The sequence below is a fragment of the Balaenoptera musculus genome, chromosome 2 (assembly GCF_009873245.2).
Source record: "Balaenoptera musculus isolate JJ_BM4_2016_0621 chromosome 2, mBalMus1.pri.v3, whole genome shotgun sequence".
Lineage (NCBI taxonomy): Eukaryota > Metazoa > Chordata > Mammalia > Artiodactyla > Balaenopteridae > Balaenoptera > Balaenoptera musculus.
This window is the reverse complement of record NC_045786.1, coordinates 33,710,415-33,725,350: the sequence shown is the minus strand read 5'-3', so window position 1 is coordinate 33,725,350 and position 14,936 is coordinate 33,710,415. Positions and strand designations below refer to the sequence as shown.

Here is a 14,936-nt window from a genome sequence, read left to right as displayed (position 1 = left end):
TCACTTAACTTCTCTGAGTCCCAGTTTCTTAATCTATAAATCAGGAATCATATCCACATAGCAGAGGTTTATAATGATAATAAAAACTGCATTTGCAAAGAGCCTTCTAGAGGGCCTTGCCTAACATACAAAGCCAAGACCTATTAGTTTCTTTTTTAATTTTACATAGCTAGACCCCCTGACAGAGTCACTCTTTAGCATATGTGTATTCTACACCCTTTCCTGGCTACAACACAACACAGCCCTTAGGAAGCGTAATACGAGATAATCTCCCAAACTCCAAGAGTAGGTTCTACGAATTGTTCAATTACAAAGTTGGCCTGGGCTATTCAGCGTTCAGAGCAAAGCCATTTTTATTGTAATGAAATTTTAAAAGGCAGTTACATTAGTTACACATATACACAACTGACTTAATAACTGTTAGTCATAGAGAACATTCAAGAAATACAAATGATGATTTATCCACAGCACAGTTCACATTCATAAGAAGAAAGGTTAAAAGAGAAACGATTAAGTGCTTAAATTGTCCACTGAAGCTCATCTGTGAACTCTCTCGCTTTTGAAGGAAAATGAGATTGTTACTGGAAGCAAGCTGCCCTGTTCCTGTGAGACCTCCCTTTTCCCACCTCCACAGTCATTGGCCCATAGGCTCTGGCCCCAAGACCCAGCCACACCTACATGTGAAAATGTGCCTGCATCGTGGTGTGATATCGCTTCAAGTTGCCCCAGACGCCAGGCAGCTGAGGAAAAGGAGGACAGCCAGTTCCCTTCATATCCAAGATGAGGATCTGGCATGGGGGGAAGGGTTGGAACGGACAAGTTGGGCTGTCCTGGCAAGTCAGGACACAGCGACCTCATGACCAAACCCATACTTTCTAGTGGAACAAGGAGCATTTCCATCCTGACTTGTTACTGGCTAGAGCTGTTAGGTGACCGGCTTGGTCTTGCTAATATGACAGGTCGTAACTGTTAGGGAGCAGGTGGGCCCAGCGGGGAGAGGCTCACTGCTCATCTGCTGGCCCAGGTACTGATGTGGCCGGAAGGGAACGCACTCATTTCCCCGGGGCCTGACTCATCTCTCGGCCAAGCCCGGCCGCAGCACTGATAGTGTCTAGGGTGGCTCGTCTGGGGAAACACGGTCTCTTTATTGGCACAGGAGATCCACGCTCCCCGATGTCAGTTCCATCAGCTACCAGAATCCTACTCGTTGCAACAGGTATTCAGGAAACAACAGAAGGGTTGAATTTGATAAACCGGGAAGCAGAGAAGAATGCGGCTGTTTGTGATGCTCTATTGCTCCCTGAAACCAAAACTAAAGACAAAGCTAGTGGGGAGCAACACAGAGGCAGGGTGTTCTAGAACCTCCGGAGCCACTGTCGCAGTTCCCTAACCAAGTCCAGGCCGAGCCTCAGCGTGGCGGCGTCTGTGTCCTCACCAATAGTTCAGGCAGCCACTGCCCGGCCCTTCTGGGTGGAAAGCCTTCTGCTTGCTCAGCCTAAGGAAAGCCAGCCGAAGGCCTAGTAGCTGTGAGATGAGGTGTGAGTGAGGAAGAGAGTCCCAGAGCCAAAGTCCCAGGTGCCGCTCGCCTTCCCAGCCCAGCTTTGCCTCCGTCTCCAGTAGGAGAGGGATCAGGGCCGAAGGCCACGCCGACGCAGGGGCCGTGGGCATCCTGGCCTCCTGGCTGGGCGGGACTGGCGAGGGAGGTTCTTCTGCAAACTGGGGTAATTAGACCCTCTAGGGCTTTAATTCTCACTCCAGTTTGTCTTAAAATTCCTTGGGGAGAGAATCCCTCGGATGTGGGATCCTCTCGGTCTTCTCTGTTCCTTCGTGGCCACATGGTGGCTTCTAAGAATCACAACCAAAGAGTGGAATGGGGAATAGAGAGAACAGAGAACTCGAGCTGCGGGTCAGACTGCAGTCAGACACCCGCCGCGGGCTCCGGGCACAAAGCTGGAAGGGGGAGGTTGGGCCTATTTAGTCACGATGCTCCCCCTTTATGTCTGGCTTTCAGTTGCCCATGAATCCTCGCCTTCTAGGACCAAGAACTGAGTGGTCCTCACCCTAGATGCTGTGTAAGTGGGTGAAGTAGATGAAAGGTCCCTGGGGGCGAGGCTGTCCTCCTCTGTCCTTTTGTATCCCCTCGGCACCCAGCACAGCCCAGATGGGCTGGGCCTAGTCGGCGTGCCGACCAGTGTGTGCCCCTCAGAAAATCCCCAAGTGCCCTCCGAAACCAGAAGGAAAGACAAACGTACCCCCATCCCCCGTCAAACTTCCAAACTCAGAGACTAAAAGCCACAAAAAGTCCATTTTCATTTCACTGAGAAACCATTCTTTGATCCAAAAGCTATTTTTGTGCCTTTCTGGGAAATAATTAAGCCCACCGCCTGGGGCAAGCTCAGGGCTGGGGGTAGGGGTGGGCAGAGGTGGCCCCAGGGGCAGGGCACGCCCGGGAGCCCCTTCTGGGTCTGGTACTGACAGGGTGTGTGGAGTTTCAGCCACTTGCCATTTTCCCAGAAGCCAAAAGGCTCCTAAGGGTAAAAGGATATCATGTGCGTCTAAACCCCACGTCCAATCACCACTATATACAAAAGGATTAAGAGCCACTCTAGAAACTGTACAGTCAGTGTTAATTTAGAGCCTAGAAACTGAGATCACACAAAGCTACCGGACAAAGGTATTCTCCTGGACAATGGTGGACTTTCATCGCTGGAGCTCTCCAGGCAGGACTGAGCACACACCCCCTCTGGACGCCAGCCAGGGCTGGGGTTTTAATGCAGAACTTTCAGAGGATGAGAGCAAACCCCGTCCCCCGGCTCCTTCCTGCAGGCCAGGCTCACTCCCCGCTCAGGCAGCCCAGAAGCAACTCCATTCTACCTGGCCCATCAGAATTACGGAACGAGGGATACAAGGGTCGTTTCCCAGCCAGGTGCCTGACAGGGGTGGGCCGGAAGGGAAGGCTTTCCCCGTGCATGGGCTCCTCCACCTGCCCCGAGGCAGCCACGCACGGGCAGCGTTTCTCCCCTTTAGGAGTCGGTGAGCTGATGGGATGCTGATGCAGGACAGGAGGGTGACCATTAGGAAAGGAAGAGAACGCGAGAGTTTCCTTCCTTAGCGTCAAGGGCATGCGAGGGGCAGAGGTAAGTAAAAATGGAGGGATGGATTCTTAAACTGATCTCCTCAAATCTGAGGGAAACACAGCAAGCCAGGGACCGGGAGCTCAGAGGTCAGCCAGGTAGAAGCTTCTAGAAGTCAGCTCTTACTCTGTCTTGAGACCACCTGAGGAATTCAAGGCCCTGGCGAGTTTGCGGCAGAACCAGAGCTGGAACCAAAACTGGAGCCGGGGTCCCGCAATCCTCACCAACCCCCGCCCCGCCTCCGCCCCCCGAGAAGCCACTGTTCCCAGCCGGCTGGGGAGAGAAGGCTCGGGCGGCCTGGTGGGGAACGTCTCAGAGCTCCCACCTCCACGCACAGGGCTCACCCCTCAGTCATCTCCAGAGGTTGGTCCCAGGAAAGCACCCTGTGGCACAGAAGGACCGGGAGGCCTGGGCGCCCTGCCCTCCCCCCTCACACTCCCATGGGGGCCAGGGTCTCTGTGAGCTCAAGGGGTGCCCCCTGCAGCCGTCGGGCGGGGACAAAGCCCGGCTCTCGCCAACAGGGCAAGGACGAGAAAACCTGGCGGAACCAGGAGAGGCTGCTCTTCAGACACAGAGAGGAAAGGGTGGGCACTCTCGTGGACTCTGAATCTGCACACGGGGGGCTTGGACCAAACAACTGACCCATCAAAGTGAGCAGCTCCCGGCCAGGGTGACACTATCAAGTGCCCGTCTGCTCAGTTCAGCCTGTCCGCCCGGCGCCCAGACCCTGGGCCCTGCCTCCTCCGGCCACAGGGGGTCCTGCTCAGCTTGGACGGGGCTGCACGTCCGGGATGTCACTCTTGCCACACGCCCTGGATTCTAGACCCTCACTGTGGCCGCACACGACAGACACGGGGCACAACACATCCATCAGGACAAGGATTCACATCACACTGCACCAAGTACACACGTCTCACGGCACGACGGATGCACAGACAGACGTGGCTGAGACAGGGCCCAGAGGAGCCGGCGTCCCCCACCCCCGGTGTCCCCAGGCTCCTCCTCTCCGGCTCCGAGAACAAAGCCTGTGCACCCTGCTCACGTCTTTCCCCAACACCCCCTAAGCCCCACCCCGACACAGGAGTTAAAGGCCAGAAGAAACCAGATTCCAGCTTCCTGGGCAGGCCTGAGGGTGCGGCTTGGGCTCTCCGAGCTGTAACGGAACTTTTTACAGATGAGAATTGTCTAATATGAGATTATTCACAACCAGATTTTAAGAACCCAATGGGCTCGCCTCCCAAGCACAGACAGGTAAAATACAATAAATACAACCAGCCCCCGACGTCTACCGGGCTCCTGGTCGGTGGCCGCGCAGCTGCAGCTGTGGGTTAGAAGCTGAGCAACACCATGGCAGTGAGGGGAACACGGGGGGCGAGATGTCTTCTGCTGGGGGGTCCCGCGGCAGGGCAAGCAGGGAGCGGGGGGGCCCCGTGCACGTGGGCGTCGATGTCACAGCATGGGGGGCACTGCCTGGTGGAAGCCTCGCTCTGTCCGCAGCTACTCAGAAAACGGCGGGAACATGCCCAGGTCGGCAAAGTCTTCGATGTTATAGTTGCCGGTCCCCTGGGTTGGATCCCCTGGCATGGGCAGCATGTCCTGCAGGAGAGAAGACAAGACAGCGCAGCGGAGTGGGCTCACCCTCCTGGGCACCGGCACGTCCCGGGAGCCCAGCCGGCCAGCCACCCTCACGGTCATCTCTCTAAGGGGGCGGCCCAGGAGCACGCCACCGGCCACCTGAGGGATGCTCTGAGACGGTCCTCAAATGTCTGAGATCCCGGGAAGCTGTCATTCCAGCACACAAACACAACATCAGGACACGACCTTTCTCTATTTAAAACGGAGCCAGGACACAGGGCGGACGAGAGGCCCACTGGTGGGGAGAACCCAGCTTGGTGCCAAGCAAGGTACATACAACCGACGATCAAAATGCAACAGCACTGCAACACGGGGAGGGGCAAAAGGAGGGCTGCGTGCGTAAACAGCTGAGTGGCCTGTCTTCACTGTGTATATCTAGGGCAAGGCCAAATCCCTGCATGGTTAGACTTCACCTTTAACAAGTCCTTCAAGTTCTCTGGGCCTCAGACTACCCATCCAGAAAATCCGAGGAGCTATATTTCAATCCCTTATGGCAAATTTCCCAAAGTGTGTTGTGTCCAATTCTTGGCCCATGAGATACTCTGGGAGGAAAGAATTCTGTGGACAAATGAGTTTGGGAAACAAGGTATACTTTGCCTGCCTCCTAGAAATCCTCAGTCCTCGTTAGTGTAATAAAGGCTCTGATAAGTCCTGCAGTCAAGAAACCGAATAACTCTGTTTAATCATGTTTCACAAACTTCTCTGACCAAGAATTCTTTTTAGCATCGTGACCATGAAGAACCAGGTTTGGGAATTCTGCCTTACATGGCAATTGTGAGGCATAAGGATGGGCCAGGGCTGAGCCTTATGGAGGAAGGAGGGACTGATCATTATAGGTCAGGATACCTCTCTGCATATGTAAAAGGATTCTGCCCCTTTGGGGACCTGGAGTGACATCTGGGTTCTAGACCTTTGTCTCTGAAGATGCTGCTCGACCTGGTGGGAAAGGTGCTTGGGACGAGGGTTGGGTAAACGGAAAGCTCTCCCTTGAGAAGGGGGATCACAGTCTGCGGGTCTCAGAGCCCTACCACCAGGTGCTTCCTCCCCCATCCTTGCTCTGCGGGGCAGGCTCTGGGACATGACAGAAGGCACCTGGGGCTCTTGTTAGGAGGTGTTTCTCCCTCATGAAGACCTGGTAGGGTGGATGGAGCCTCAGCCGGTTCATGCCCCCAACAGGAGCCTTTCCCCAGTGAGAACTTTTCTGGCTGAAAAGTGGGGCTCCGAACACCCCGAAGGGGCTGAGTCCTGCGCCGCGGGGCTGCCGGCGGTGTCCACTGCCGCTGCACACTTAGGTCAGGGCTGCCCCAGGCGCGAGGGGTGGACCAGGAATGGCTCAAAAAACTCAAGGGTGGCAAGGCGCCCAGGCAGCCTCAACCAGCAATACCTGCGCGGAGCTCACGAGAGGAGCCGAGCCTCCTACCCCTGGCCCCCCTCGAGTCGGGGCTACTACCTTCCCTGGGAGGGGCCAGCACTCACAGTCTCGCTGTGGCAGGGAGGCAGAGACCGAGGGGGAGAGGAAGCAGAGAGAGGCGGCGGTACCTACGAGAAGGCGGTGCTCGCTGATTTACCTGGAACACTTCAGTCTGACCGGGCTGCTGGTGGGGGTGCTGCTCCCCGCTCTGCTGTCCGTGGTGCTGGCTTTGCCACTGCGACCAGACTTCCGAGGGCCGCCCTTGGAACTGCCCGCTACCTTGTCCACTTTCAGCTGAAAGATCCGACGCACAGGACACTTCCTTTAAAAGCCATCCCGCGGCTCTGGGAGACCTAAGAACCACTGCAGCCCAGAGGGTCCCACATTTCTGAAAGGCGCGTTCCATCCAGGGCTGGCTGACTGTGTTCGCCGTCCCCCTCTCGCTCACGCTGGCTGATAGATAAGAAGTTGGCTGTGCACCCGAGAGCTGGATGGGTGAAACAGGAAAGGGGGCTCTCTGCCGAATGGCGCAGGGACTGGGCAGACAGGGTGGCTCTCCCCGCGCGCACCTGCCGGGTGACCAGGGCCTTAAGCCTCAGAGCCCTCGGCCCTCTGTGATCACTGCTGGAGGCTTGCTTCCGTGGGGCCTCTCTGTGGCTGAGAGCAGCCCTCTCCTGGACACGCGCGAGAAGGGAGAGGCGGTCCCTGCCACTCCGGATGCCCCTCGGCTCACAGGCTGATCTTTAAAGGAACCTGGCCCTGACAGAGGAAGAGCCTCACTCAGCAAGCCCTGACCTCCGGCAGCCTCGCTGCCTTTTGGGCAACTGGGCTGAAGCCACGTGTGGCGTTCCCCAAGGTCCTTCCGCGGGGGCCAAGAGCCACGGCCCTTTCTGCCCATCTCTTTAGCTGAGGGTTTCTCAGCACCACTGGTTTGGGAGGAAAGGCATTTGGGTGCAGCTTAGACAAGAAGACAGGTCTCTTTGTGGGAATCAGCAAATTATAATTTGTAAGTGAGAGCAACCTTGCTTCTGTCTACACTTTACAAGAAATACCCAATGGAAAAACAGAAACTGAGAAAAATGAGCAGAATTTTATCTAAAACATTTAAAGATTCAACCCGAGGGGGGTAGTTTATCCTAAGGTGTATAAAAAAAAAACCACAGGAACTTTTTCTTGTTCCAAACCATGGAATAACATTTTGGAGGCAATGGGTTCACTGTCAAGCTCTGGGTGGCAGGACAGGCCCCATCGTGGCTCCACTTGTTCTTCCAACAGGTGACCCTACTCACCACCTGCTGAGTGGGCACTGGGTTAATCTGGGGGAAGGCTAGACAGTGTGCAGGGGGAAGAATCAATCCCTCTCTCTCTGACACATACATCTCACCTGCTGCCTGAGACATAAACGGCTTTAATAAGACATACACTCCCTCGAATGCTTCACCACTGGTGCCTTTCAAGCTTTGCACGATCACAGTTGGTAAAGGGGTTTAGAAAATCAGGGAAGGATACGATTCCCTATTTCAGCACAAGAGGGGTTTAAATCTATCGTGTATGTAGGATTCTGTTGTTTAAAAAAAATGTGTGTGGCTTTGCTGAAACGCCTTTACCTAAGACTCTCTCATGAGACTCCCTGGGCCAGGAGGAACTCTTTCATAGAATCACGTCTCCTGGCCCAGTTTCGGAATGGGACAATCTAGAACAGGCCTGGTGTGGCAAGATTAAATGCACAGCAGCCCCAGCTGGCGCAGTGAGGGAAGCCCCACCGGACAGACACTCGGCCCCCATCCTGGAGGCCCAGGAGGCTAAGCACAAGCTGGGCCACCTGTTGCCCGGAGGGAGGACGGATGGACACAGCCACCTGTGCTGAAGGCAAGGCTGGGGCACAGCATGAGGACTGTCCTCGCATATTCAGAGACGACTGCCTCTCAGGAGCCCTCCGGCTTCCTCCAGGACCCTCCTGCCACAGTGATTCCCCGCTGGAGTCATGCCCGTCATGAATTAATTCTCTCCACTCTGCCTTCCTACGTGGCCCGAAGTGTGTCTCCCAAATTCATATGTGGAAGGTCCAGCCGTCAGTATCTCAGACTGTGACTGTAGTCAGAGAAGGGGCCTTTAAAGAGGCAGTTAAGGGGACTTCCCTGGTGGTCCGGTGGTTAAGAATCCACCTTCCAATGCAGGGAATGTGGGTTCGATCCCTAGTTGGGGAACTAAGATCCCACATGCCACGGGGTAACTAAGCCCGCATGCCACAACTAGAGAGCCCGTGTGCCACAATGCAACTACTGAGCCCATGCGCCACAGCTAGAGAGAAGCCCGCGTGCCAGAACTAAGATCCCGCATGCCACAACTAAGGCTCGACGCAGGAAAATAAATAAATAAATATTTTTAAAAAAGAGACAATTAAGGTGAGATGCGCTCATATGGGTGGACCCTGATCCAATATGGCCGGTGTTCTTATAAGAAGAAGAAATCCGGACACAGGCACAGAGGGAAGACCATGTGAAGACCCAGGGAGAAGGTGGCCATCCACAAGACAAAGGGAGAGGCCTCAGAAGAAACCAACCCTGCTGACATCTTGATCTCAGACTTCCAGCCTCCAGAACGGTGAGAAAATAAGTTTCTGTTGTGCAAGTCACCCAGCTGGTGGTATCTTGTGATGACGGCCCTAGCAGACGAATACATGCTCCTCAAGCTCCATGTCTATCTCTCCTTCCCTTTGCTGTCCATACACACAGCATCTTCTCACCTTTCCCTCCCTCCTCCACGCTCTGCAATCACTCTGCAGCCAAGTCTGTATATCCGAGCCCAACCCAACAGAAATTCAAATTCAATTCTCATTGTTAAGCTCTCTTGGGTATCAACACTTAATGACCACCATCTTCTCGAAATTGTTTGGTTGACTTCTCCGACTACATCTGATTTTGGTTCCACCACCTCCTACGCCACTCCTTGTCAGGTGCCCCCTGGTTCTTACATATGTCTCTGCCCCTTAACATGGGCTGAATGCAGAGGTCTGAGTTAGGCCTTCCCTTTGATCAGCAGACAAGATGGGGGCAACCTCTTCTATCCCCATGAACTAACTGATTGATTGATTCATTGCACAGATATTTCCCGAGCTCCTACTCTGACCCAGGCTCCAGGCAAGTATTGTACATACACTGGGAAACAAGACAGTTCCTATCTCGAGGAGCTTACAGCATGGTCGGGGGAGAGGAGTAAGCAGCTATGTCCATCCAGTTGTAAGCTGCTATAAGAAGGTTGAGCAGAGCTGGAATACAAAACCTCTTAGGAGGGATACCTAACCTAGTTATCCCTCAGTATGAGTTATGGCAAGTAGAAAATGCTTTTCAGAGACTTCACTTGAGAGCAGAAGGGGAATAGTTAGTAGTCAACCAGGCGTAAGGTTTGGAGGTGGGGTTAAAAAGCATTCCAGACACAAGGATCAGTCTGTACAAGAAGTGGCAGTGAAGAGGGTCCGTTCCACCCAGGGACCTACAGGAGGTTCCGGATGCCAAAGGGCCCGGAGAAGTGTGACCTGGCTGGAGGGCACACCAGGGGTCAGGTCCCACACCATGAGGGTGACGGATTTTGAGGGCAGCAGAGAACTGCTGAAGGCTCTTAAGCTGAGGTGCGTCACACACAGACCTTCACGTTTGGGAAGGTCACTCTTGTCAGTGGACGAGGGGACAAGGTGAGGGGGAAGAAGCCCAGGTAGCATGAGGCTGCAGGAGTAATCCTTGCAGGAGGTGACAGTAGCAACAGACGTGAGGTGGAGAGAAGTGGATGGATCTGAGGTATTCTGGAGAAAGAGGCGCCAGGACTTGTGGACTGATGTTTGGCTGTGCTGAGGGGCGTGAAAGGAGGACCTGGGAGTGGCAGACTCACATCTCACATCTCTGGTGGTGTTTACAGCGCAGTTTCTCTCCTAAGCTTTGGGTCCATCTATCCACCTTAGGAGACGTGTCTAAACAGTATGGCAGACACCTTGGACCCCTCACGCCTAAAACAATCGTCCCACCTCCTGGGACAGCCCAGACGGGGACACCACGCCTGTCAACTCCTTGCTCTCACCCACCCCTCACGCCCAGTCACTCACTGGGTTCTGCTGCATCCCCAATCCCCTAACGCCCCTCCGCCCAGTCTCCTTCCCTCCATCCATTCTCACAGCCGCCACCAGTGCTCCGAGCCGGGCCAGCACCCAATCTCCCCCAGACCCACGCAGCTACCGGGGTGGTCTTCCTACAACGGCATCCGCTGCTTAGAAACTAACACAGTCTCCCCTCGCCGCACCCCCCCCCCCACCCCATGGGAGTTCCCTGGCGGCCCAGTGGTCAGGACCTGGTGCCTTCACTGCCGTGGCCCCGGGTTCAATCCCTGGTCGGGAAACAAGATCCCACAAGCCACGTGGCACGGCCAAAACAAAACAAAACAAAAAAACACAGTCCCCCACCGTCCACGTCCCTCATAGTGGGCACACTCGAGCCTTCGGCATATGGTTCCTATTTTTCAAACCCCATCTCCCCCTTCTTTGTGCCCCCAGCCCCTCTCACCCTAGTCACATGCCGTTGTAGACTTACCCCCCGCCCCAAACACTGCACACCGCTCCGTCTCTGTGCTGTTGCACCTGTGGTCTCTCCGTCGTGGGCATCCTTCCCCTGCTCTGTGCCTGCAGGAATCTACTCATGCTCAAAGTCCCGACTGAACGTGACCCTGCACGACGGATTCCCTCAGTCATTCTGTCTTCTTCGCTCGTCTGCAGCACTTGCATTGTCTCTCGGGATGCTGCCCATCACGCTACACTGACTCATCCCCAGATCGTGAGTAACTTAAGGCCAGAGATCTTATCTACGTCTGTCCCAGGCCTTACTGAGTATACTGCCTGGAATAAAGGAGGCTTCAATAAGTATCTGCTGAAGGCAAGAATAAAGGAATGGAAAAAGGAAGGGAAAGAGGGGAGAAGAAGGCAGAAACATGAACATTCTGTTCACTTTTACTTCTATTCCCCTTTGAGGCTTCCTGGACATCGCTGACTTATAATGAAACAAAAACACATTCTCTCATCAGTCTTCCTCGGTGACAGCCAGAGACAGGGCAGGGTGGAGTGGGGGTGAAGATTAGAGGAAAATTAGCTCTCCATTTGTATCTGGGGTGATTCTATTAATTACAGGGACAAGATTTCAGAATAAAAATTCTTAAACTTCTGGGGAGGGAAGCGCTCTTCTTAAATGTGTGCAACAGAAAAAAATCAATTAACTGGATTGCTTTAGAAACAGCATAAAGTAGTTAAGGAAGGAGGGAAACGACTTAGTATTTTTGGAGTACTGACTATGTGCTAGGCATCGTGCTGGGTACTTTCTAGACATTATTTCATTTCTTCTTCACTCTGACTCTAAGAGATGGGTCCATCTTCCACATTTTTCAGATGAAGAAACCGGGGCTCAAAGATGTGAAGAAATATGCTCAACTCATTTAGCTTATAAATGCCAGAGGCAGGGTTTGAATCTAACCTTTCTGACACTGAAGCCCACGTGCATTCGTTTGATAAATGCAGCTTTCATACTGAACCCTGACTATGTACCTGACACTGAGCAGTGTGTTGGGGATACAATGGATTGCAATGGTCCAACCCATTGAGAAAGAAAGATGAGTACTTAGGCAATTGGAATTGTTAAGAGTGCTTATAGGGGAAGCATGGGCAGTGTGGAGGGACAAAGGAGCAAGACCTAACTTAATCTGCATCTTCCTGGAGAAAATTACATCCAAAGACGATCTGCAGGATGAGTTTCCCGGCCATGTGGTGGGAGAGTTAATGGGGAAAGCCCTCCATTCAGTCTCTGCTACTGAAATTTTTCCTGAGCTGCATTAGTGACCTCTCTGATTAAATAATGAGTAATAACTACGACATGACCTCTCCCAGATGACAGAGCCGTGTGAGGTCTTAGCCTAAACCCTGGCCCTGACTGACCTGCCTGCAGACAGATGGTGAACAGGGCATGTTCGTGGCCTGCCCTCGAGATGCACCCACAAGTTTCTTTCTGGAAAAAGCCCCAGTGTTAACCAACATCCTTGTGTTGCCTTATTGCTCCCAAAGCCACGTATATGGCTGCAAACCATGAGCTAGGTTCTAGCCATGCTCTGTTTCTTGTGTTCTGTGGGCTTCCTGAGCAAGGCCTAGGCTGCTACCGTCCTGGCTGGATGCCTGAGCCACCTGCCAGCCCAGGGGTCCAAATAGAATATATTTTTAGGCTGCTACTATCTAGGCCAACTGGGTGGGCTTTCAAACCAAAAGTCAGAATCTTGAGGAGCTTGTAGATTTCTAGGTTGTAGAGGGAAGGGGATGACAACTTCCTTAAAAAAAAAAAATTCACTGGCACTCAACGTTATAATTTCACTTTTGCTAACTAACATTTTCGGTGAGATTCATCTGATTTGGAAATTGCCCTAAGGGTCAACGTTCGCTTGAAGGTCCTAAGTGGTTGGGTTTAGCTCAGTGGCTCTCAAGCAGGGATGATTTTGCCCCCTCACCCTGGAGGGACAATTGTCAATGTCTAGAGACATTTCCCATTGTCATAAACGGGGGACAGAGGCCAGGGGTGCTGCTAAACACCCTCCATGAACAAACAAAGAATCACCTGGGGCCAAGTGTCCACAGCACCGCAGCTCAGAAGCCCTGCTGCATAAAGCCAGCAAAGAGCACCAAAGGGGCAGCTTATCCTCTTATGAGCGCCTTCCAGCTGCACCTCACAACAAGGATCACGTGCTTCACACGATTTCTGGTTAAGATCGTGTGTTTTCATCACTAACTAGTAAGGGTGGGATGGTCTATAATTCCCTCAAATTACAGAATTTGAAGAATTCCCAGGACTGAGTTTTGGGGGCGGGAGCTGGGGAGTAAGAGGGACAGGGTGCCTGCAAACATTTCGGGTTATTGAAATCCCCTCTCTCATAGTGCTTATCCTACCCTGCTTCCCTATCCCTAATTATTCATCCTATTTCTCCCTGAAAGAATCTTCCGACATTTCTGGAATGACAATATTCTTTCAATCTTCCTCTCCAAGGTAAATCTGCTAGGCCAGCTGTGACTTGTGTTATACGGGAATGAGATACTTTAGCTACCTCTTCCTAAACTGAAAGGCATATGGGGAACAAATGAGAAGCAATGGACACGCTTGTGTCTGCCAACTTATTACATCAGGAAGCACAGTGGTACGACAATAATGTAAGTTAGCCCCAGCCCTGAAAAGGCATATATGCAGCCCTTGAGCCAAGTCAGGGAATGAAAGCCTGGCCTGCCACAGCACCTCTGAACCACTTTCTTTGAGCAACTTGTCTGCGTGGCTCCCTGCATTTCTCCTAGAAACACGGTAATATCAACAAGCAGACGCCTGAGGGTAGTTGAAACAGAGAACTAACCAATTCAGGGATTCGCATCGTATAAATCTTTGGCAGTTACCATTTGAATGCCTCCAACCTCTAGATCCACCCTTCTTTGCCCTGCTTCGTGAAATGGGAACTGGACCCTGTAAACATTTCTCCTTTGCTAGCTGGTGCAATGTTAGGCTTTGTCAATAGAGGGAGCTGGAGAGACAGGCCGGGCACAGAGGAAGTGGCTTGTCTTCTGGTTCGGGTGGCTTTTCTGCCTGGCGTGTGTCTACCAGCAGCGTGCAGGAGGCCCAGGGGCACTCATGCTTCAGCAAGCATCCTCAATCACCCAGAGGGCTGCAGGCCAGCTCCACCCTGCCGGCGCTCTCCCTGAAACCTCAGCCACCTGGTGGGTGGGTCCACTGGCTCTGGTCCACCTGCGCCCTCTAGCCAGTGTCTCTGCCAGCTGCCAGGCTGCTTCTGCAGACCTGCTGCAGCCCACAGCCTCTGGCAAGTTTGTTTACCCCCAGTAGGTTGTGTGTCCTGTGGTGGATACACCTTCAACAAGGTAAGGCTTCATGGGGTGTGGTCTTCTCCAGGCTGCCTTGCTTGTAACCCTCAGGCCCAACCAACAGGCCCCGAGGTACAGCTGTCTCACCCATGCCCTCGCGGAGGCGCGGGGAAGCCACTCAGATCTGCACCTACCAGGCCAGGGTATGTTCACTGCAAATGCAAACACCACCAGCTGTTTTAATGGTTTCATATTTATTTAATAATTAATGTGGGCTTCCCCGGTGGTGCAGTGGTTGAGAATCTGCCTGCTAATGCAGGGGACACGGGTTCGAGCCCTGGTCTGGGAAGATCCCACATGCCGCGGAGCAACTAGGCCCGTGAGCCACAACTACTGAGCCTGCGTGTCTGGAGGCTGTGCTCCGCAACAAGAGAGGCCGCGATGGTGAGAGGCCCGCGCACCGCGATGAAGAGTGGTCCCCGCTTGCCACAACTAGAGAAAGCCCTCGCACAGAAACGAAGACCCAACGCAGCCGAAAATAAATAAATTAATTAATTAATATTAAAAAAAAGGAAATCAGGCTTTAAAAATAATGATAATAATAATAATTAATGAAACTGACCTTTTACCGAGATTGCTCTGTTCCCTCCCCACTCATCCACTCCCATCTGCTCTTCCCTGCATCCCTCCCCTCCGTGCTCTGGAGCAGCCATCGTCGTTAATAACACACCTCTCAGACCCTTTCCTTAATCACGCCCCCCACTTCTCTGACCATAACCGAAGCTTGCCCCCTCTCCTCCCCCAGGACTCCATGCCCTTGAAGCCCTCTGGAGCAGGAGCTGCTTGTTTTACCCACACTCCACAGATCCCATGGTCCGCGCAC

The 14,936-nt window shown here is 53.2% G+C and overlaps 1 protein-coding gene across 7 annotated transcripts in view; it reads right to left on the bottom strand.

Annotated features, from left to right (window-relative positions):
- Positions 1 to 335: 335 nt before the first annotated feature.
- Positions 336 to 14,936, bottom strand: part of ARNT2 (aryl hydrocarbon receptor nuclear translocator 2) — a 196,854-nt gene continuing 182,253 nt past the window's right edge. For 4 of the 7 annotated variants that reach the window (XM_036844102.1, XM_036844099.1, XM_036844100.1 and 1 more), the window contains 2 exons: positions 6,338 to 6,474; positions 336 to 4,730 (listed from right to left, as the gene is read on the bottom strand). In XM_036844102.1, the coding sequence (XP_036699997.1) occupies positions 4,632 to 4,730; positions 6,338 to 6,474 (236 nt within the window). In that variant the 3' untranslated portion in view covers positions 336 to 4,631. Of the gene's footprint in view, positions 4,731 to 6,312; positions 6,475 to 6,497; positions 6,668 to 14,936 lie in introns of those variants that run through there. The other 3 variants (XM_036844101.1, XM_036844104.1, XM_036844103.1) reach the window with 3 other exon arrangements.